Source organism: Phocoena phocoena, chromosome 14, assembly GCF_963924675.1.
Source record: "Phocoena phocoena chromosome 14, mPhoPho1.1, whole genome shotgun sequence".
NCBI classification, from domain to species: Eukaryota; Metazoa; Chordata; class Mammalia; order Artiodactyla; family Phocoenidae; genus Phocoena; species Phocoena phocoena.
Genome location: NC_089232.1, coordinates 7,262,244 through 7,284,270, shown reverse-complemented (window position 1 = coordinate 7,284,270; position 22,027 = coordinate 7,262,244). Strand labels below are relative to the sequence as shown.

The 22,027-nt window shown below is 43.4% G+C and overlaps 1 protein-coding gene across 2 annotated transcripts in view; it reads right to left on the bottom strand.

The window, feature by feature from the left end:
- Positions 1-1,781: 1,781 nt before the first annotated feature.
- Positions 1,782-22,027, bottom strand: part of REV1 (REV1 DNA directed polymerase) — a 59,126-nt gene continuing 38,880 nt past the window's right edge. For both annotated transcript variants that reach the window (XM_065891044.1, XM_065891045.1), the window contains exons 10-22: positions 21,338-21,492; positions 19,043-19,162; positions 13,627-13,847; positions 13,186-13,358; positions 7,952-8,054; positions 6,464-6,629; positions 6,027-6,232; positions 4,596-4,829; positions 3,793-3,913; positions 2,940-3,160; positions 2,676-2,832; positions 2,288-2,390; positions 1,782-1,893 (exon numbers count right to left, since the gene is read on the bottom strand). In XM_065891044.1, coding sequence (XP_065747116.1) covers positions 1,782-1,893; positions 2,288-2,390; positions 2,676-2,832; positions 2,940-3,160; positions 3,793-3,913; positions 4,596-4,829; positions 6,027-6,232; positions 6,464-6,629; positions 7,952-8,054; positions 13,186-13,358; positions 13,627-13,847; positions 19,043-19,162; positions 21,338-21,492 — 2,092 coding nt within the window. The remainder of the gene's footprint in view (positions 1,894-2,287; positions 2,391-2,675; positions 2,833-2,939; positions 3,161-3,792; positions 3,914-4,595; positions 4,830-6,026; positions 6,233-6,463; positions 6,630-7,951; positions 8,055-13,185; positions 13,359-13,626; positions 13,848-19,042; positions 19,163-21,337; positions 21,493-22,027) is intronic.

Sequence of the window (22,027 nt, the reverse complement as noted above, 5' to 3'; positions counted from 1 at the left end):
AAAAAAAAATAGGCGTATGTTTTCCATGAGAAACCAAGAAACTTACACTGGTTTGACAGTGGTCGATTACACGTCCCCACAGCTCCGGCTCCGGCGTGCCTGCGCACTCGTCCACGCCTTCCCCAGTCCTCCTCTACTGGCTGCTGTTTTAAAGGTTGCCCTTCCCCAAATCTGGATTTTTATTACAGATCTAAAGCTCTTTCAATTTTATACTGATTAAATCAGTACTGCAGTATTTGATTAACCAAGCTTCTGCAGATTTTCTGATACTTGGGACTTTTTTGAGGTAAGAAATACTTATTTATGCATACCCTTCCCACAGTGGTGGTTTTTTTTTTTCTTTCCCCCATGCGTTCTTCTGCCATATGCCCTTAGGAATTTTTTAAGATAGAAGATTAGGCATTCTGGTATTTATCTGCTTTGTGTGAAACCACGGTGTAAAGCAAAACTGGCTGCTCCTTACTGCTTGTGTGGTCACGAGAGTCCACTGTACTCAGCACACAGTTCTGAACTCCAATAAAGAACCCAGACGCTGACCCGCGAGCTCTGCTAGGCTTCCTGTCAGCGTAGCTGCTCTTCTGTGAGTCTCCAGCCCCGTGCAGCTTGTTCTCTCAGTTTTTATTAACTATCCATCATCATACCTTGTGTACCAGCACATGTTAACATTAGGAATTCATACCTCCATCTTGGTCTGCTTTGTCCTAGCAAATTCCATCATGCATACATTTTCTGATGAGACAATCAATCAATAGGGTATTGATTACCTGTTTGGACTCAGTGTATAACACTAAGTTGTTACAGAGGCATCATAATGGTTTCTTCATATTAGTCTGATTGATTGAAGTTAGTTTGTTATGGTTTTCCTGAAGAATGTGGGAGGTGGGTCCCTGAGGTAAGAGATCTATTAGCATCAGAGTAATTCTTCTGGCAGATCCCTAATATCTGACTACCTATTTATAGCACAGTGTTGAATGAAGTCAGTCAGTGTGGGGTGTTGGAAGAAAATGTTCCTGAGTATTCACTGGCATAGAATTATAAACTATATTTTTAAAGTGTTATGGCATAACATAGAGCATAGAAAAATACTTTTATATACATTTGAAAATCTGGACCATTCTTCATTAGGATTGAAGTTTCTCAAGGGCCAGTAGAGGCAAAGACAAAAACCTCTAAACCATCTGGGGGACATAATTTTTCCCAGGAAAAACTTAATCTTCAATTGTGTGTGTGTTCTAATTCAAAAATATGTAAATTCCTCCTCTTGGAAGAAGTAAAGAAGATTTTCTTAACATGTTCCTGTGTTCATGCTTTGGGTCAGGAGTGATCAGAGGATTTGGAAGCTTTCTTTACCCTTGCTTGGAACAAGCAGAACACCAGTCTGGGCCCCCTCAGGCATTTCAAAGCTTAGCATGAAGCGTGTAACGGTCCAGCCGTAATAGTTCAGGATTTGCTTCCTAAAGGATTCACAAAAAGGAGCCTGTACAAAATATACATACAGTTCTTTATTAAACAACTGTAAACACTTCACTGTAAAAATCCATAAAACTTTATAAACAAACATTTTGTAAACAGAATCTATGCTACAGTAAAAGAATTAACACAGTTATTTACATGCAATACTGACAAATTTGGCACTTATTGAAAAGAAATGTACAAAAACACTTGGCTTAAAAAGAAATTTAAAATTATAAAACTCAGAGCATTACTATCATGCACTTTGCAAATACCTCACAAGCACTTATGGCACAGCTAGCGGAGAGCAGCAGGCTCCCTGGTCACGTTCATGTAACTTTTAATGTGCTTCCGTAAGTTTGCTGTAAAACCACCTGAACATTGTCTAGAATAAAGTCAAATGCCATATTCCAAACCGACTCCACCGACTGCTGCATCAGCCTGCAGGTGAGGAGAGACAAGCGATCAGGAAAGACTCGATTCCTTCAAGAAGCTGTTTAACATATATATTGATACTTAGGGTTTAAGGGTTTTAACGTCTGTATAGAAATAACTCAAAAACGTACTTCTATGGTTTAAACTCTATAAACCTTGAGAGGAGGAGCAGTCTCGTTTTGACCATTTTATACTCCCCAGTCAATGTTATGGCACCTCTTTCTCTCTCTGGCATTCAAAATACAGGCCTTCCCTTTTCAGTAATGCTGAAGAGCAGTTACCATACATATCGTAACTGATGGCCAGAAAGGGCACGGCTCGCTCACCACCTCCCTCCAGTAGCTGTGGTGACAGACATGCTGTTTTTTTTTCCCTTTGGGTAAAAGCACGGAATAGTTACCTTTTCATGTATTTTATAACTAGGTCCAGTTTTTCCAAATCTTTTTCCTCTATTAGATCAGTGCAGTATTTCACAACTTGCAGAATGTCTTCTTCCATTGGATCTAGAGAGGGGAGAAATCTCAAATGAGGACCAACTTATGCTTTATGAAGGAGAAAGGGCAGCGATCTGCAGGGACCAAGGAAACTACGTGCTACGATAGTGACTCAGAGCTGCCACACGAGTGGGCTGTGGTAAGGAACCTTTCCGAGCCGCCCACAGAGGTCAAAAGGTTGGGGGGGGGGTGGCTGGTTTACGTTCATTCGATTTAGGAAAATAGTTCCTCTATAGAGCTGAGTTCATGTTCTGTAGTCATAGGACATCACGTCTCAGTACCAGCCAGGCCAACCTGAAATGGTAGTTATCCATTCTCTGAGCAAGGTCTTCACATCACTGAATTCCACAGCTCCAGCTAGGTTGGGTGCTGGGGGTCTAACACACGCAGACGGCTCAGGCTGCAAACCAGAAAGGCCAGCAACACCTGAAGTGGAAGCAGAGAGTTCTCCCTGTTAAGAAAACAAATAATAGAAAGTGCTATATTTACATAACATCGAGTACATAAACATCTGATGGAAAGAGAAGGTCAAAGTTTAAAAAGCATGAAAGAAGTTACCAGAGGTTTCTCAGAGGCAGGACCTTCATGTTTCAGAAATCCACCAGCTGACTTCTGGGGACTGCCACAGGCCCCTGGCAGAGTTCTCGCAGGGCTGTTAAGCAACGCGTTTTTCAAAGGGCTCTGAATCTTTCTGGGGGGACTGATGGGGCTTTTCTTCTTGTTTCTTTTCTTCTCTTTCACCGCTGCTGGTTTTAACTGCAGTAGCGGGTTCTTTGGCACTAAAAGAAGATGGACATAAGCTCCTCAACACAACATGCCTGGAGAGCAGCACGGGCCCCTTCCTCCTCCCAAAAGCAGCCCTGAACACACGCATGCACACAGCACAGGCCTCCCTGAGGTGGCCCCGCATTTCCTAGGGTTGCTCAGCCCCTTACTGGTGACATTCGGGACCTGCTTCTCTATACGGGGCTCGCGGCAGTCAATGAAAACTCACAGGCGAATTCCTTCCAGCAGTTCAGCAGGGCAGTATTCTGTTTTCATTTTAAATGTGGTATTTGTGACGCGTGTTCAGAAGAAACCTTCTTCACATTCTGGGCTTTAAACCTACATCCTCTGAAGGATCGGTCTCAAAGGACAACTGGCTTGACAGATAATCAATTCAAAAGATTTCTGGGTAATAGCTTGTTCAGACTTTTAAGTCAAGAAGCTACAGATACAAATCCACCTAGGACTCTTGACAGCACTTAACCTGTACTGCGTGCGTACTAGTTCCGTTCCCCTGATGTGAAGAGCACTGAACATGACTAACAGCTTAAAGACTTGGGCCATCATATATATATACTACAACAATCAAACAACAATTTCATGTCTCACATCTTCACTTCTGTTACGTGTCACTTGCAGAGCTTACCGGATGTGCTGGCCTGCTGCGGGTGAAGGGTGTTTTCTCCCTGCCTTTGTCTTTGATCGTAGGCTGCTTTCAGCTCCTTTTGAAGCTCTGCTGGAAGGGCCGCAAACACCTCAGGGTCCACCTGGCGGAAAAGAGAAAGTTCAAAGTCAAACCTGAGCTGACTCTATATAGGCGGCTGGTTTATATTTTTCACAAAATAGACTTTATTTCAAATCATACTTTTCTGATCTGTATGAATTAGGTCCTCAGTGTCAAAGCTCCTAAATCCTCACAAGGTTATAGGGTGAGAATAAGGAATACAGCTTTGAATGTGAATTGACTTAATTAAAAAAACAAAACAAAAACACTGTGCAGAACCACCAGGGCAAGAAGCACTAGTAGGAAATGAGAAGCAAAACGCAAGAAAACAGGTGCATATGTGATGTTTTTCTTAAACATCGAACTCTGATTGTGTTACTGTCCCTAGTGTACGGTTACACATCTTCACCCTGGTACTCGAGTGTGGCCCAGGGTCTTCTCAGGCCAATGAAACAGAGTGTTTCTGTCTTTGGGGTGGAAGCTGTGAGTGCCCACACCCCATAGCCTCCCTCTTCTCTGCCCTCTGTTGTCCACACTTGGCTGCTCTGTCAGTTTGTGTCCCGCAGGTGATGCGGAGACAGGCCATCCCTCCTCCCCCAAGGGACGGAGTCAGCCACCGGGAGGTTAAGGGGCAAAGGAGAAAAGGAAACGAGAAGTGCCCTGAGCTGGGAGCCAGATGGCCGAGGATATTCACACTATGGTAGAAGGGCCTCGATTCAATTCACCTGTGAAAATGCTGGAAGGGCTATTACATTAATTCCCCCATCGCTGTTGGATTCTTGAGGTTCCGGTATTTGTAACAACACTGTCCCAGCTGGCTGTGGCGACACCCCTGTGCTGTAGCCGTTTACGGGCGCTCTCCTCCTGTCACCAGGCGGCTGCCCCTGCTGCACAGCACACACTTGCTCCACCTGCTCCCGGAGGTCAGGTGGGAGCGCTTCCAAGACAGACTGATCTAGCTGTAAGACACCAGGCAGATGCTGAGATGATGCATTTCCAGAGTTCATGCCCCACTTTCCTTTCCATTGCAACATCATGGATCGTGAACACAAGGTGCAGATCATCAAGCTAGGAGAGCCACCCCCAAACCAGCACGTTTTTGAAACATCTTGGTCTTTTGCCACTGATGCCTGGCTGGTCATGCGTGGACTCGAGATGACAAGGGCAGGCCCCTGGCCGGTACCCCAGGGTCAGCTCAGCCATGTCTCCTCACTGAACCTCCTGCACAGGAACAGACAGACCGGCGGGCCCTTGTCAAGCTCAAATCTTAAACTTTGCCCAGGGGAAGCGGCCAGTGCCTAAGGTGCATGTCCATTTCTGGGATGAGGTAAAGAGTCCTGGGTCAGAGGCTGGTTTACCTTTCAGACAGGAGACTATCTGCCCCCAAATATAAATTATATTCGTCTGAGCAGCAGGCTAGGAAAAAGGGATTCTAGAAGTTCAACTCTCCAGCCTACACACTAGAATCCTCTGCCCATCCATCCCTTTGAAAACAAGCAATTACCATACGCCGATAGGCCAGTCTTACCTCGCTAGGAGCCACCATTTTGGGGTCACTCGCCAGCACCAGTGACCTAGTGCAAGCACTTCTCAACCGCCCCTTTCCCTGGCCTCACAGCCAGCACATCCCACCACTTAGGGGAACAGAGAAAACTGATTTTCCCAACAGAGCTTGAAGTGCTATGTAAAGTTTCCAAGAAGCAAAAATGCCAACAGCATACCACATTTACAGACCACACCAATGGAATTAATAGCTGGTGTTTGGAAAATCATTTACCCTATAGAGAGAACTGTTTGCAAATGCTGCAAGAGAAACCTTTGACAAAAGGCCTCTACTAATGAGCAGCAAAGCCGTGCTGTTGACCAGAGCTGTGTCCACGTGATCACAACTGTGAGAGGGAGGTCCACAGGCTGCCGACAGTGGCAGTTCACAGAACGGGCTTTCTCATCCACGTTTTACAACCCGCGAGAGTCGCAAATCTTTGCAAAAGCACAATCTTGCCCTGAACTTGTTTCCCATTTGGAACTAACACCATGATCCACCCCGTCAAGCTGCCCTTTCTCCCTTTCTTGGCTGTATTGATAACTTATAAACATCATTTCTACTGTAAAACTACTTTTGCACTGACATCATATTTACAACTATAAATACATACCTGGGAAGGTGATGGGACCTCTATACTCAGGTTAAGTCTTGATTTTAAACTGATGGGAGAATGTAGACCATTCCATTTCCCTGAGGACTCAGCTTTGCTAGTAGTAACAGGACTGACACTTGATGTCAGATGTGAAGACAGAGGTGGCAAGAAAGTGCAAGTTCTAGAGGCAGATGAAACTTCCAGATCCATAGCAGCCAGAAATACTGAAAACACAGGAAATGACATAAAACAGCCTCTTCACTGAGGGGGAGAGGGAGGGGAGGAAGGGTGCACTTTAATCCATTACAGATAAAGCTTTATTACTGATTCATCGTAATTCAGAATGTCAGGGTGTTTCTGAGAGTCACAGGCAGCAAGGCTGGACGACCTGTACACTAACTTCCCACTCCGGACGGTATAAGCTCCAAATGAGAACCACGCTGACGAGCACTGACCTTCCTTGTGCTCCTCTTCCGTAGGCTTCTTAGCTTTCTGAACTTGGAGGAGGTCAAGGACAGAGTGTGACCCACCAGGACAGTGGCTTGACTGAACTGCCGGGCGACTGGGACATGCAGAAGGCTTTGGATTAGTCGGAACCAACTGATTCACATGAATCCCAACCTAGAACCAGAACAAAATAGGTTTCTAGGAAAAAAAGTTAAATTCAAACAGCCTTTTATACAATTTATTACGAAAACGACTTCTATACTACCTATACTAGCTACTCTCAATTTTAGAGTATCTAATCTACCCAAACATTAGCTCTTCAAAATCAGGAACTCCAAAAATGTGGAATACTGTACCCACCGAAGTTCTCATCAATTGAGTTTTTGTGTTTGTTTATTTTTGGCCATGCCGTACGGCCTGTGGGCTCTTAGTTCCCTGACCAGGGATTGGACCCGGGCCCACAGCAGTGAAAGCGCCGGGTCCTAACCACTGGACCGCCAGGGAAGTCCCAATTAAGTTTTTAAAATAAAACTTGAACAAAATTTAACCAGGGGACAGTCTATTTGCAACCTTACTTTAACCTATCATTTTTGTCAATAAAAACCGGGCTTGGGGGTAGGGTGGGCAGTGGGTACGCGGCAGGTATCCACACAGATAAGTACCGCTCCCTGCCCATGACAGTACTCCAGGGAGGAGGATCATCACTGTTGGCTTAGTGACTTTTTTTTTTTTTTTGCGGTACACGGGCGTCTCCCGTTGCGGAGCACAGGCTCCGGACGCACAGGCTCAGCGGCCATGGCTCACGGGCCCAGCTGCCCCGCGGCACGTGGGATCTTCCCGGACCGGGGCACGAACCCGTGTCCCCTGCATCAGCAGGCGGACTCTCAACCACTGCGCCACCAGGGAAGCCCGGCTTAGTGACTTTTTAATCCTTCCACAACACCCATACCAAGCGAGTAACTATCCTTTGCTCACACACAACCTACAAAGGTTAATCTTCAAGAAAATGAAGGCTTTCACATTTTTGATGCCCTCACTGATATGCATCCTCACGTGCCCATGGTAAACTCTTCCTTCTAGATCATCGTTTATCAGACATCAGAACAAACTTCTGATGAAAAAGAACCTTAAAGGTCAAGAAACATTTGCAGCTTCACACTCCCTCCAGCCCCGTCTCCTTCTGCGGGAACCAGAGCAGGAAGCAAATAACGCATGTTAAGATAGGTCTTTGGTTGTTTAAAAGAAAGGCACTATAAAAATTCAAGATATGATACTTATTATTCTAAGCAGAAAACAGATCTCAGAACAAATGTGAATTCTTAAATAAGGAGACCAGCTCAGATGAGAAAGTCGTTTTTCAGTTTCTCTTATATTTCATCAGTGGAGCTGAAAAAGCTGCATATAAACCCCCTAAACCGCACCGTGACCACCGTCCGCTCAACCCTCAAATAAGAAAAACATTACAGAAAATCCTGTTTTAATATGTTACTACTCACCCCTCTCATATCCGATATGTTGAGTTTCATCGTATGAAACATGTTTAGTGCAGCCCTTCCAATTATTTTTGCACTATCCGTTGCCTGGTCAAGAGTCACAGTCCTGTAAGTGACAGAACTAACTTTTTTAAAAGAACAAAAGCTACATTCCATATGTATTCCCTGGTACCTCAGTAGTATGGAACGGTTTAAAGAGTTAAAGTTGTAAAGCAAGTTATCAAGAAGTTTAAATTTTAAAGTATTAAATATGATCCTTAAAAAAGTAGGAGATAGTCTTCCTTTCAAGGAAGCCAATAATGCTAAATTAATTACATTGGCAACAAGTGGGAAAAGAAAAATCAAGAACATTGGGACTTTCAGAGAGCTGGTCAACCAAAAATAAGTTGAGAAAAATGTTTTAAAGAAATGTACTTCAGTTAATGTATATTCAAATATAAGCATATTATGTTGCAACTAAAGCCTGAGCAGTAAATACAACGTTTTAGATTCCCAGAGATGTTTTAGGTTGCAAGATTATCTTTGTTGAGGTACGGTTAATATTCAGAAGAGAAAGATGAATCTCCCGGATTCTCCTGACTCTGTTTTCAACATGTGAATACGCCCAGTACACGGGCATGTGGATACAGAAATGTGTGGACACCTCTGAGGAAGGAAGTATGGTGGCGCCCCGTCTAAAACCCAGAGAGACCACAATATGCAATTTTTACATCTGTAAGAACTCCTCAAGGGGGACCAGAAAATGTGCCAGCAATATCAGGTGCCCAAGACTACATTTACTCTCCTTTTTCAGTACTATGAATACATTATGTATTTATCTATGAAAAGTACCTATTTCTCTATGGAAATCATTTGCAAAAAATTTCCATTGGTTTGTTACCTAATGATTACCTTAAATTTATTTCACACAGATAAATAGAGAGTAACTTAAAAGCAAGATTTGTAGTGGGCCATAGTGGTTTAAACACGTGTTTATCTTCATTTCTTTCCAAAACAACACTAAATGGACTTGAAATTATTTTTGAAAGGTGTAAACTCTTAAAAGATAGAAAAAGGACAGAAGACAAGCGTAGAGGAAAAATGTCAGCCATAATTTAGAATACTCAAATGCCTGCTAAATGCCTAAAACAAGGCACCAACTTTGAGATAAGCCAATTTATGCTACAGAACCTCAGAAGAGCTCAGCAATTAGAGGTGTCAGATACGTCTGAAAGGAGGGGGAGAGAATACCTGGGAAGCAGGCTCTCACAGCTGGCCATCCTCCTTCCTGGACAGCTTCCCAGAGATGGGAATGTTGACACAGAGAAGCTACAGGGGGCGTCAGGTACAGCAGAGGACGAGCGAGGCCCCTCGCTCGGAAGCAGCACAGTACACCCGTTTCTCCACCCATCCCCTGGGTGGAACATGTCACAGGAAGAACCACAGACACTGCCAGCTGGTTGTGGTAACCAAAGACCAAGCCCCTCCAGCCGCCCTCCCAGAGTGAAGCCCCCTGGTCTGCGTGTCCCACTGTGAGTCCAGAGGCTCCCACAACATTTCAGCAGTTCACACATAACAGCCAAGAACTGTGAGATAGATAAATGCTTGAAGAAAATCTCTGATATAAAAGACAGCAACCAGAACAGGAAAAAAGGAACTCAGAGAAACAGACTGACACTGGGAGTAGAAGAACATTTAAGAGGTAAGAGAGAATTCTGCATCTTCCAAAGAATAAATTCAAAAACTCCAATGTAAAATAAAATGTTAGTATTTTTAGAAATGGTAAATTTAATACCGGCAAAGTACCTGGCATGAAGACAAACTGATACCATCCCAGAACACCTGTGATAAAGAGAAGATCCTGAAAGTTCCAGAAAGAGCAGATCTCCTATCAAGACCAGGCAATCAGAAGAGCAGTGAACTTCTCAACAGTAACCCTGAAAAGATGATGACAATGGAGCCTTTAAATGAGGAAAAATGATTTCTAAGATATGTTTATAACCTTTAAGTCAGCAAACCACTGGGCATGAGGATAGACAGGTTTACACCCATGAATTCCTTCTCAAGATATGAGACCAGGGATCTAGGAAAACAGGGATCCAACACAGAGAAGGGACACCCCACGACTCCAACTTTTCAGCAAGTCTTAAACAAATTCAGACCCGAGTAGCAGGTTGGGGGCCCCAAGAGAAAGGCCTCCAAGAAAAGAGATCACAGTAACAGACTTGCTGATGTGTTAAAACACAGTCACAGTGGAAGGCAGTCTGGGGATAAACTCAGTGGCAAATTCACAAAAAAGCAAGCAAAACGAGATACTCAGTAACTCCAGGAGAAACATATTCAAGAGGAAAGAAAATGTGATCCTAGTGGACAATATGGACCAGCTATGTACAGTATGTACATGTCATAATAATGGGACAGTGGACCGTGACTGAACCAAAACCCACCGACCTGACTGGGGGCAAAGGAAAGAAACACGTCTGGGGAGAAGAGCAACAGGCAGTGGAGGACAGAAGGGAGAAAATCCTCTTCTACAGTAGAAAGTCACGCAAACGTTCTGCAAGACTCAAGACAGAAACAGCAGTTTAAGTATATATCTAGAAGTACGGATATAAGTATCAGAAGAAACCACAAAAAGGCTGAAAAGTATGGTGCTCAGAGCTGGGGAGAGGTGCAAAGGACTGGAAGCTGGTATCTGACCTTTTCAATTTCGTTTATCACATTTAAATATATATAATATACATATATATACACACACACAATTCAAATTAAAAGCACATATACAGAAAAGAACTCCAAGAAGGAAGAAGTCTTTTCCCAAAAGGAAAACTTATAAGAAAAATTTTCCTAAGTGATAATCGAGCCACGATCTCAATCTACATGTGGCTCTTTGACTTACGCAACTTAAATTTTGTCGTTTCGATGACAGTATCAAAATGTGCCTGTGAGTCACGTGATTGCCATGTAGCTTTTGATTAAGGCCAATTACAAGAGATTACAGAATAATTATATACTTCTGAGTTTCCTAAACCACACAGGACTTCAGTTTGACTACAGCACGGGTCCAGACTACTTCTGGGAAGGGCCAGATGGAAAACAGCTTGTACTCTGTTGTCTCTTTCACCTATTCTTCATTTTTTACAATCTCTTATATAAAAATCATTCTTAGCGCCCATGAATCATGTAAAAACAGGCCACAGGCTGGATGTGGCCCACAGGAAGTAGTTTGCCAACCCCTGAATTAGAGGAAATACAGGATCAGTATTACAATATTTCATAAGCTCTCACCTAAAGCATTTCTTATGCAGTTACAATACCACCAAAACGTTAGGCTTAAATTAATAGCTTACAATCGATCTACATCTTATTACATGTACAAAATTACACTTGTTTCAGTTAATCACGTGCTATTTATGCCTTATGATGTCTCATCCAAAGATATTTATTTTAAGTGCATGGCAAAATGTATACTTTACTGCCAGCAATGCAGGCAGATTTCTGAACTGTCCTGTGTGAATATCTGTGGAAGAAATGATACTGTATCTGAGATTTGCTTCAAAAATATAACTAGGGGGAAGGGGAGGAAGGATGGTGCAGGTGCCCACCAGCAATTGTGGAGATCAGGTGAAGGGTACATGGGGTTCATTACACTGTTTTCTCTACTTCCATGTTTAAATTTTTCAAAATAAAACTTTTTTAAAAGTTTAGGACAAAAATGAACAAATACCAGTAACAGCAAGCAGATATGTGCTTACTGAAAAAGCTGAATATTATCCTTGAATTGGGGGAAATAAAGTACAGTTAAAATCCCAGTTTTTCTTAATGCTGTAACTAGATTTTTGGAATATCTAGATTTTCCAAAAAGGATTAAACGAAGGCTGATTTTCTTACTGTGCTTAGACAGGGGGAGCCCCTAGGTGCTGCTGAATGCATCACAACATACAGTTCTCGGAAACTGTGAGGCATTTTAGAACGCACAGACAGCAAGAAGAAACTGCCACGCTGCATTCTGTCAATCAACCAGAACTTTAACACCCAGGCACGTGTAGTGTAAAATGGCACACACATCTGTCTGTCAACCAGAACTTTAATACCCAGGCACGTGTAGTGTAAAATGGCACACACATCTGTCTGTCAATCAACCAGAACTTTAACACCCAGGCACGTGTAGTGTAAAATGGCACACACATCTGTCTGTCTGTCAACCAGAACTTTAACACCCAGGCACGTGTAGTGTAAAATGGCACACACATCTGTCTGTCAACCAGAACTTTAACACCCAGGCACGTGTAGTGTAAAATGGCACACACATCTGTCTGTCTGTCAACCAGAACTTTAACACCCAGGCACGTGTAGTGTAAAATGGCACACACATCTGTCTGTCAACCAGAACTTTAACACCCAGGCACGTGTAGTGTAAAATGGCACACACATCTGTCAATCAACCAGAACTTTAACACCCAGGCACGTGTAGTGTAAAATGGCACACACATCTGTCTGTCTGTCAACCAGAACTTTAACACCCAGGCACGTGTAGTGTAAAATGGCACACACATCTGTCTGTCAACCAGAACTTTAACACCCAGGCACGTGTAGTATAAAATGGCACACACATCTGTCAATCAACCAGAACTTTAACACCCAGGCACGTGTAGTGTAAAATGGCACACACATCTGTCTGTCAATCAACCAGAACTTTAACACCCAGGCACGTGTAGTGTAAAATGGCACACACAGGATTAGGCATTTGCATATTGGCCACAAATCTTACATGCAGTTTTATGTTAGTGGCCCTCACATAAAAAAAAAAAAAACAAAAAAACAGGGTTTTAAAATGCCTTCTACCAGTTTCCAGAGACTACCATAGTCTGATTAATCTTTTCACAAAAAGAAATTACACCTCCCTAAGTGAAGTACATTGTCTCATTGAGGTCATTTTCTGAATTATTACACTGACGTTTCCCTGCAAGACCCTTCCACCAAGTCCACAACCGCCTCCCTTTCTGTCCCTGCACTGAACTCAAGACCCCAAGAACAGTCTGCCCGGTCAGGGACACACAGACAGGCTGGCCTGGAAGCTGGCAAGTCAACGTAGTTCTGAGTCTTGAGCTGAGACCTGGCTCCGCAGGACATCCAGGAACATCAGCGTTTTGCAGATTTTTATTCCTACTCTTCCTTGTTTTTTTTTCGTTTTCCATTAATTGTAATAACCTGCACTGAAACATCAGTGTCCAATATCCTTTTTAAGATAAGCTTACCTGGTGATGTTATCACAGATTCCATGGCCTCCGAATTTCGCAGTTTCTACAGGGGCCCCCGGCTTTCGCGCCATGATCTTGAGAGTCAGGCGTTTACCCTTCATGCCAGCGGCTTCAAGTCGCCGTTGGATTTCTTCTGAAAGACTCAGAAGAAAAGCTTCTGCTTCTTTTGGCTACAGAAAGACAAACATAAAAAAATACCCTCCATGTTATTTTCCTACATGCCTAACAATTCTTCTCAAGTAGATTAACTTTCAATATTAAGCATGTGTATGGTTTAGTGCCCTGCTCTTGTCTACTTAAAAACATTCTGCCACTTCTGGGAACGGCAAGAGTTTTAAGACTTAATTTCAAGCATCAAGAGTCTACGGTCTAGTTGGAGAGACAGGACTATGTGAAAATATAAAGAATATAAGGTAAAACCTGTGAAGAGAGCAGTACCTGGGTAAACCTTATTCCATAGTTGATCTCAGCTGAAACAGATTTTCTTTCCTTTTCAGTTCGAACTGGTCTATCGTCCAAACCACGGCAGAACCTATAAAGCATCTGACCTGTTTTGGGACCAAATTCTTTCTGGAGTCTTGCCATGGTCATATATTGCAAGTCTCCACAAGTTCTAATTCCCAAAGATGTCAACTTGGATTCCATTGAGCGTCCAACTCCTAGGAAAGGGACAGTTCTTTAATTCTGCATATAAGCTATTAAAAACAATTGAGCATTATGAAATAACTATTCATGCACAAACAACTAGTTTAAAATAATCTCCCTTAAAATTCTGAAGTGACATAACTGAAGCATCTCATAGATTGAGAATTTTTTTTTTTGGTTGGTGCAATCATACTAGTCAACTTATTTTTAGAAGCTACTTCTCAATTTGGACTCTACCTATAGGTGAACCAGAACTTTTCAAGTGTGTATGACTAAGTAAGTTCTCCAAAAAAATGTTATTTTTATTTATTACTGAGTAAAAAAGTTTTCTATTTACAAAATCAACTAAGTTACAGACTCGTTTAAGCTAGTCTATAGTATGACTTACAGACATACTAGGAGACTCAGGAATGTTAGGGATTCTACTATGACTTTGGCGAGGACCAAACTTCTCAATGGTTCAGCCACATTTTCTCTGAATGGGAACTAGAACAAGAAGTCATGACAGAGGTCCAAGCCCACGGTGCTTGCTCTCATACTGGACAAAGTGGCACAAGTGACGTGGGGATGAAGCTTCCTGAGCAAAGTAGCAGCGAGGGGAGGACAGATGTCTTTTACCAACAAAGATCCTCTCCCTGGAAAGGCAGGCAGTGTCCTGCAGCTGGGCCAGCGTGCAGCAGCCCCTCGTCACTGTCTGCAAGATGCAAGGTTGGAGCCTCGCCCAAACGATGCTCATGAGCTCTGTTGCTCTCCATGTGCCCAAAAGCTTAACGAAGGTACATATGTCTGGGAAAGTGATTTAAGAGTAACCTGGGGGAACTAAAACTCTTATTAAAATGGTCTCCACACCATGAGATCAGTATTGTCCATCAGTGAGGAAGACTGCGGTCTGGCCCTCTGTAGGATGTTACCAGGGGGCTCAGAGTGGAGTCTGGGGTCGCCTATCTGTCACCTTTATTGTTACTTCTGGCTCCAGTTCTCTGAGTGGCCCTAGTGGGGGAAGGAGTATTCTCGTCCAGGTTCTGCCAGGAGAACCTCTTGGAGCAGTTACGCAGACACACGGTTAGGAGGGAGGTGGTCAACTTTACAAAAGGTCTATGACCACAGAGGTGGGCGAGACAAGTTTAACCCAAGAAAATCTGTCCCCTAATGGAAGTCAGATGAAAGGTGTTAAGGGTGCTGTATCCCATTTGTGCCATTTTCAAGTTCAATTCAGAACAGAGAACAAGCAAGAATAGCAGAGTCTGAGTTAACAACAAGAGAACCCTCCAGATGAAGACCATTCACAAAAAGACGAAATTCTAAGTGAAACCTATTGGAGTATTTTTCAAGATGGGGAGGAGGAACCCAACGAAAGGGACAAATCAGATACGAGGGTGGCCAAAGCCAGAGACACTCTACGCAGCTGTTCGTGTTCAGGGAACGCTTTCTGTCTCTATTTTTTTCCGTCCCATCATTGCCGCAACTCCCCACCCTCAAGATGTGATCATGTTCTTTCCCTGACAAATCTGGGCAGCCGATCTGTTCTCCCTGATTTGCAAAATCAGCAAGAGGCAATAATCCTGCATTAATTGTGTGCACTGGGATGGACAGGGGGAAAACCTATAGCTTTTGAGAGTCTCTTGAGTATACCAGAACACAATTATTATTCACTAAGAGGTACAAAAGAAAGACTATTACATTGAATACCACCAACCTAACCGCGATCAACCTAATCTAACTGAACTGCCCTCTAGGGAAGAAGAGAGGTTCCTCTCCATTACAGGCTCACCTAATGGAATGGAATGGCCTGAAGGTGAGTGGGGGAAGGAGGCATATGGATGGTCTACCTCTAACCCCTATGACGTCTGCACAGGGGGGAAAAGTTGGCTTGGAATCAGCACCAAGACCCCGAATGGGTGCTAGTTTGATTGCTTCGTGTGAGCGTTTTTAAGGAAAGGAGGCCCCTCTAAGGAGGAAGTAACAGGGTCTTGAGAGTCACGCTGAGTGCAGCCACCTAGAAGGGAAACATGAAGGAGAATGTGCAGTGAGGAACCAAGGTTCTGAGAAGGAGAGAAGAAAACTGAAGCCGTGGAAGCTGCCAGTGAAGCCACTGGACGAAGATGTGGCACCTGTCCTTGAAGGGGAACCATGACCCCAGGCTAAGAACAGCCAGGAATGCCTCCTCCCAGCACCCGGACCTTGACAGTCCAGAGACGCAGCAAAGTCAAGTTCCAAAGAATCAACCTTCGCCATCTAAGTTAGCACCGCTCAGCAGAACTTTCTGTGGTGACGGGACCATTCTCTTCTGTGCTGCCCAATTCAGGAGGCACCCGCCACATGTGGGTAACTGAGCACTGACTGCAATGTGGGCGGTACAGCTGGGAAGACGAATTTTAACTTTATTTAACTTTAATGAATTTAACCTAAAGTTTTCTAGCTTCACTTGGCTAGTGGCTCCCATATCAGGACAGTGTAGATGGTCATGTACACCGACACGGCCGCAGTGCTTATCTGACACGAGAAGAAAGAGCTGGAAACCTCAGAGTGGGTGCACACACCCAGCAAAGGATGGACAAGGGGCAGAAGGTCCTACAAGCCAGGGTGGAAAGCCTTGCGAAGAGCCACAGAAACAGTGGAGAGAGCTACCGCATTTAAACAGTTGCTGGGGACAGTCCTTTCTTTCATTAGCTCAACAGCTCTCGCTGGTAGTTTGTTTGCTAGCACAACGTGCAGTCACTACTCTGGGGCGCCTTCATAGACTTACCAGCATGTGCTCCCCTTTCACGCGGCTGCAATGATTGTGTGCCAGGCACGCCGTGTGCTCAGTCACCGGGCAGGGCACACAGGGACAGAGGCAGCTGGCGGGGGACAAGCGGGGAGGCGCGTCTAACATGGACCCGCTTCTGGTTATTGGTTACAGAGCAGAACTTACTCAAAGCATGTGCCACAAAATGTTAATAGTCACCATGTATTCACCTTCAACTATCTTCGGGAAATGACAAATTTTTAACAAAGATGAACAAGTTTCCTTTTTGTAAGAATTCCCCCATGCGTGTGGAGCCTGCTTTCAGAGGGCAGCTCGTACTTGAGATGCGTTACCATCTTAGGGCAGGAGTAACAACAGAAAAGGCTGATGTTTTACATGCTGAAATGTTCTAAATCTTCCTGAAAATAAATTTGGGGATTTTTATAAAAGTCAATAGTCTTACACATGAAAATCTCTCCAACAATTCTGGGCGGCCACAGGCTACAAGCTGGTTCTCACGGAGAGAGGAGCAGGGGGATCGCCAGAGGAAGCCGATCCTGGCCGCCCCCATCTCCCCCAGATTTCAAGGTTCTCTTAGGAACTTCAAGGCTGTGCCTAAGAACTCAACCGGGACACATAAACCCACACGTGCCCTTCAAAAAGTAAAGTCCTTCCAGCCAGGAAGCAAATGAAGGTGAAAGGTAAGATGACTAGGTCAAGGAACTAAAACTAAAACCTCTCTGTTTCTCTGTTAAAAAAAAACAAAACAAACAAAAAAAAATTACAAGAATGATGCAGTAGAAAGATGGCGCTGTGGACGGAACTGTGTCTCTTGAAGATACCCATGCTGAAATCTTAATTCCCAGTACCTCAGAATGTGACTATAACTGGAGAAAGGTCCTTCGTAAAGGTAATTAAGGGAACAAGAGGTCATATAGGTGGGCCCTAATCCAGTATCACTGGTGTCCCTATAAGAAGAGATCAGGACACAGACGCACAAAGAGAAAACACCATGTGAAGACACAGGGAGAAGACGGTCACCTACACGCCCCGGAGAGAGACCTCAGAGGAAACCCAACGGGCCGGCAGCTCATTCGTGGACTCTAGTCCCCAGGATTCTTGAGGGAATGAACTGCTGCTGTTGACGCCACGCAGTCTGTGGTGTTTTGTTATGGCAGAGCCTCAGCAACACATGCCCTTTAAATACACTGGTTCCTTCTTATATAAAACTGCAATAAGACATGTTATTAAAACTCCTAAGTTGTGTTGTCTAATAAGGTAATTTGCTAGCATGATTTTATAAGGTTACTCTTCAAACTTAACCTCAAACTGACCATCAAAATGTCATATTACACATTTCTGATACTACCACATTCTTGGATGTTATTTACTAGGGAGTCAGGCATTTGGGTCATTTAATATTTTTGGCCTATAACAGAAATTTCTAAGTTAGTTCAGATATACTTTTCTTAGACTTAAGAACATGCATCTAAAAATACCACTAAATCCACTGTTAAAAGTGTTAAAACTTTTAACAAATGAATAAAAAGAAAACCTTTCACCAAAAGTATACTCTCTTGAACTTTCCCACCACAAACACCTGGGAGCTTTGTGAAGCTAATGCAGGCTGCTTTACAAAAACAGGAGAGGATGATCTGAAATGGTATCCTGGATTACTACATGGCTTAGAGAAATTTCTTAGAAAGAGGTACCTACCATAGAAAGCAAGTCTCAATATTTAATAATTGTGAAATGAACTGCCCTACACACAAAAATTACATCTGTTCAAGGCCCCAAAAGGGCAACCATTTTCCAGTTACAATGAATTATACTTGATTTCTCCAAAGAGAAAGGTTTTTACACGCTAGGTTAGCTAGCCACACTACACAAGAAAGTAAGATAACTAAGCATCCTGCCCATTAGGTGAGAAAGGTATGCCTTTTTGGACATTTTACTTCAGCCTGAGTTAACAAAATACAACACTTCATTTTAGGTTTTCTTCTCCCTAATATGGTTTATATATTTTCTACTTTTAAAACTATTTGTTTAGTAAACTCAGAAAAGTATCACTAGTTTGGAAGGACGGTTTTGTAAATAGGGGAATCGATTTTCAAAACTTCACCTTGGGTCTAGAAGTACACTATTTCAATTTTGATTTATTTAAAGGACCAAAAGTCAAGTTCATCATATTCTTTTAAGTATGACTTCTTAGAATTCCTTGATCTTGGTACTTGAGAAATACTTAAATACTTAAAGTAAAACACATGAGAGGCAAAACTAAAATGTTATATTAAGGTTCTGATAAACCAACTGAAAGGATATTCATTGTGGAGTTCTAAATTTTGTTTCCCATGGCACTCAATAAAAGATGAAAAATTTTTAATTCATTTTTTAAAAAAGAAAGAAACGTTATACATCTATGAAAAGCACTAATGAATACTTACAACAAATAAAAGTTAAAAAGAAACGATTTGTATTTACCTGGTAGATTAGTAACTAGCTGACCTCTGATAAAATCATCTACTTCTTCTGGTTTTAAGTGGTACTGGCCATCCGGTTTTGCTTTCCTAGTTGCCATTCTAGCCAGGAGAATATTAGAACCTATAAATTTTTTTTTTTAAAAAAAGAAAAGAAAGAAGTCATTCAAGAAATATTCACAATTACTTTCAAAATTTCTTAACAAAGACATCTAGAGACAGGTTACCTATCAAATTTCTAAAGAGAATGAAAATAATGTGCAACTTTGATCATTTCAAACACAGTACAAAACTGGCAGAATTCTGTTAAGTATTACAGATTATAACCAGCATGGTTCCTGGACAGATGTTACCTTCTGTTCCAAAACACGTGACATTTCAACATCTCCTACCCAGGTAAAGGAATAGAGAAAACAGTCCTAATCTAAGATTGGAGGTTTACAGGAACTGTGGGCAATGACCAGCAATCAGTTCATTTTACCAACCAATGTTTATCTGTTTGTTTGTTCTTGGCTGGCGGGATCTTAGTCCCCTGACCAGGGATCCAACCCGGGCCCCCTGCAGTGGAAGCGCAAAGTCCTAACCACTGGAAAACCAGGGAAGTCCCTCATTTTACCAACCAATGGATCCACGCTGGGTAGAAATAAGGCCAAAGAAATGCCATTGGACTTGGGGAGGAGAAGCCCAGAGAACCAGATGTCTCACTATATGACCAGAACACGTGGAGTAGAAATTGAGGGTACGATATGAGCGTCTTAAAAAAGGAGACAGACAGTGACAGCGAGGTCCAAGGTGTGTGAACGGACACAGACAACTAACGCAGGGCAGAGAGAAGGCTACTGGAGCCCGAGAAGGTATCAGGCATCTGAGAAATACCTAAATGGGGTCAGATGAACTTCTGTGTAAATAATAAAATCTCCACGAATTACAGAAGACTTCTATAAAGCACATTATCTTAGTTTTACAGGAGACTTACATTAAACACAGTGTGTTTTCCTAGGGTAAATGTATAGATATTCATGAAGAGAAAAAGTACTGGCAAGGCACACTAAAACGATAAAAGTGGTGAGTTCTGAAGAAAAGAGGGCTGAGAAGTGGAAACATCATTTGGGATTTTTGACTTAATTACGTGCTTGAACTTAAAAGGACCTATTCATGTCACCCCACTTGTAAATTTAAAATAAATACAATTTACAACAAAGAACTAAACCTGTGCCTGACAGTGGACTCCAGAAGGCAAGTCCTAAACGAACGCTGAGGAGGGGGTGCAGGCCACACGCCGGGGAGCCGGAGGGGAGGGACGCTGTTAATGTGTTCCTCACGCTCTGTACGTTCTGCAGCTTACGACGTTCTGACATCTTGAAAATCCCTCCGACGGGGAGGGCCTGCCCTCCCAGGGCTGGTTAATCCCTAAAGACAGCAAGCAAGTTCCTGGGGGTGCGCCTCTCACACCCACGCCAGACACCCCAGACACCCCAAGAGAGGCTCATCAGACTCACACACAGACCCCAAGAGAGGCTCTGGCCGAGGATCTCCCCTCACTCCTGCTTCTGCCTCCAGACCTGCACGTGGCGCTCCGGCACGAGGCCCTGCGTGGGGCTGGACGCCCTGCCCTCCTCTCGGGACAGGTACCCAGTAAAGATCTCCTATGGGTAGAGGCACTGGGCTCGCTCAGACAGGAGGGACACGGGGAAGCTCAGGGTGACAGAGGGGGCTCCAGAGCACACAGCTGCGAGAGTCGACAAGAGGAGGACCAATGATGGCAAGGGCTGAGGAAGCAAACACGGCTTAGAGACAAAACAGAACAGGTGGGGGGAGGGGGTAATGGGGTGTGCGTGTGGATGAGTCAATAACAGCAACTTCTGGCCCCGAGAGAGTGAAGACAGGGCTGGCTGAGCGGTCCAGGAAGCTTCAGAAAGTAACTGAGTTACCACAAGACGCAACAGCATGGAACTCCAAACCCCACTCACACTGCACTGCCTTAAATACCGCCTCTGTTCACTTGAAAAAAATACTGTTGACATACATTGCATCCAATATTCCCCATTTCTGAAGAACAAGAAATATTCCAACTTGTTTATTCCAAAGACGTTATCATTTACTTACGTTTCCAACACTTTCATCTCATGCTTTGCCCAACTGTGAGCCATGCCGAGAACTGTTTCAGAAGTGGGAGACCTATGCGGTACGGTGATAAAAACGAAACCTAAAGATCACTCCTAAAAATCAAGCCGTGTTCAACGGTCCCAGAGCACTGCTTTGAGGAAAATGAGTAGTACAAGATACGCTGGCTACTAACCGATTCCCACAGAGGCAGCGCATTTAGTCTGGTCTTTGATTTCCGTGCGGACAGCATTTGCAAATTCGTCAGGAGTGAGTCTGGTCTCTGCGAGGATTTCAGTGATGTCTACCAGAGCTTCATCACAGCTGACAGCTTCGATGCTATGTGTGTAGCTGCCAACACAGAGCAAAGGCAACGAATCACAGCCACAGCTTAACATCAAGCAGCCACATGTGGCAAAACAGGCTTTCCTATGGCATCTCTCTTTGACATTTCCTTACAAGACTTAAAATGCTAAAAATATTTGCAGTTTAACTGAACTGGCCCAAGTGCCCCTATTTAGTCACTTAACTTTTAACTGCAAAGTTAATCAATGTTTTCTTTTTTTCCATATTAACTACCAAAAATACAACAGAAATGACCATTTCAGTTTCCCTATACTGAGAATACCGTTGTAAACCTCTCAAGAGTTGAATAGTAGTAAGTGAATTGGAATTGTCACAACACTTAATTTCAAAACTGTTCAAACACGATTTACCAGAATCCTTGAGGAACAGAAATATCACACAAATCAAACAAGCAACTGACAGTCTCCTAAACAAAAATGCCCAGGACACAGCAGGATATGATGGTGGCCAGTCACCCAGATGCCTGTCCAGGACGCCAGCAACACCCCCTGCACGTGGAAATGCTCTGGGTTCTGACTGT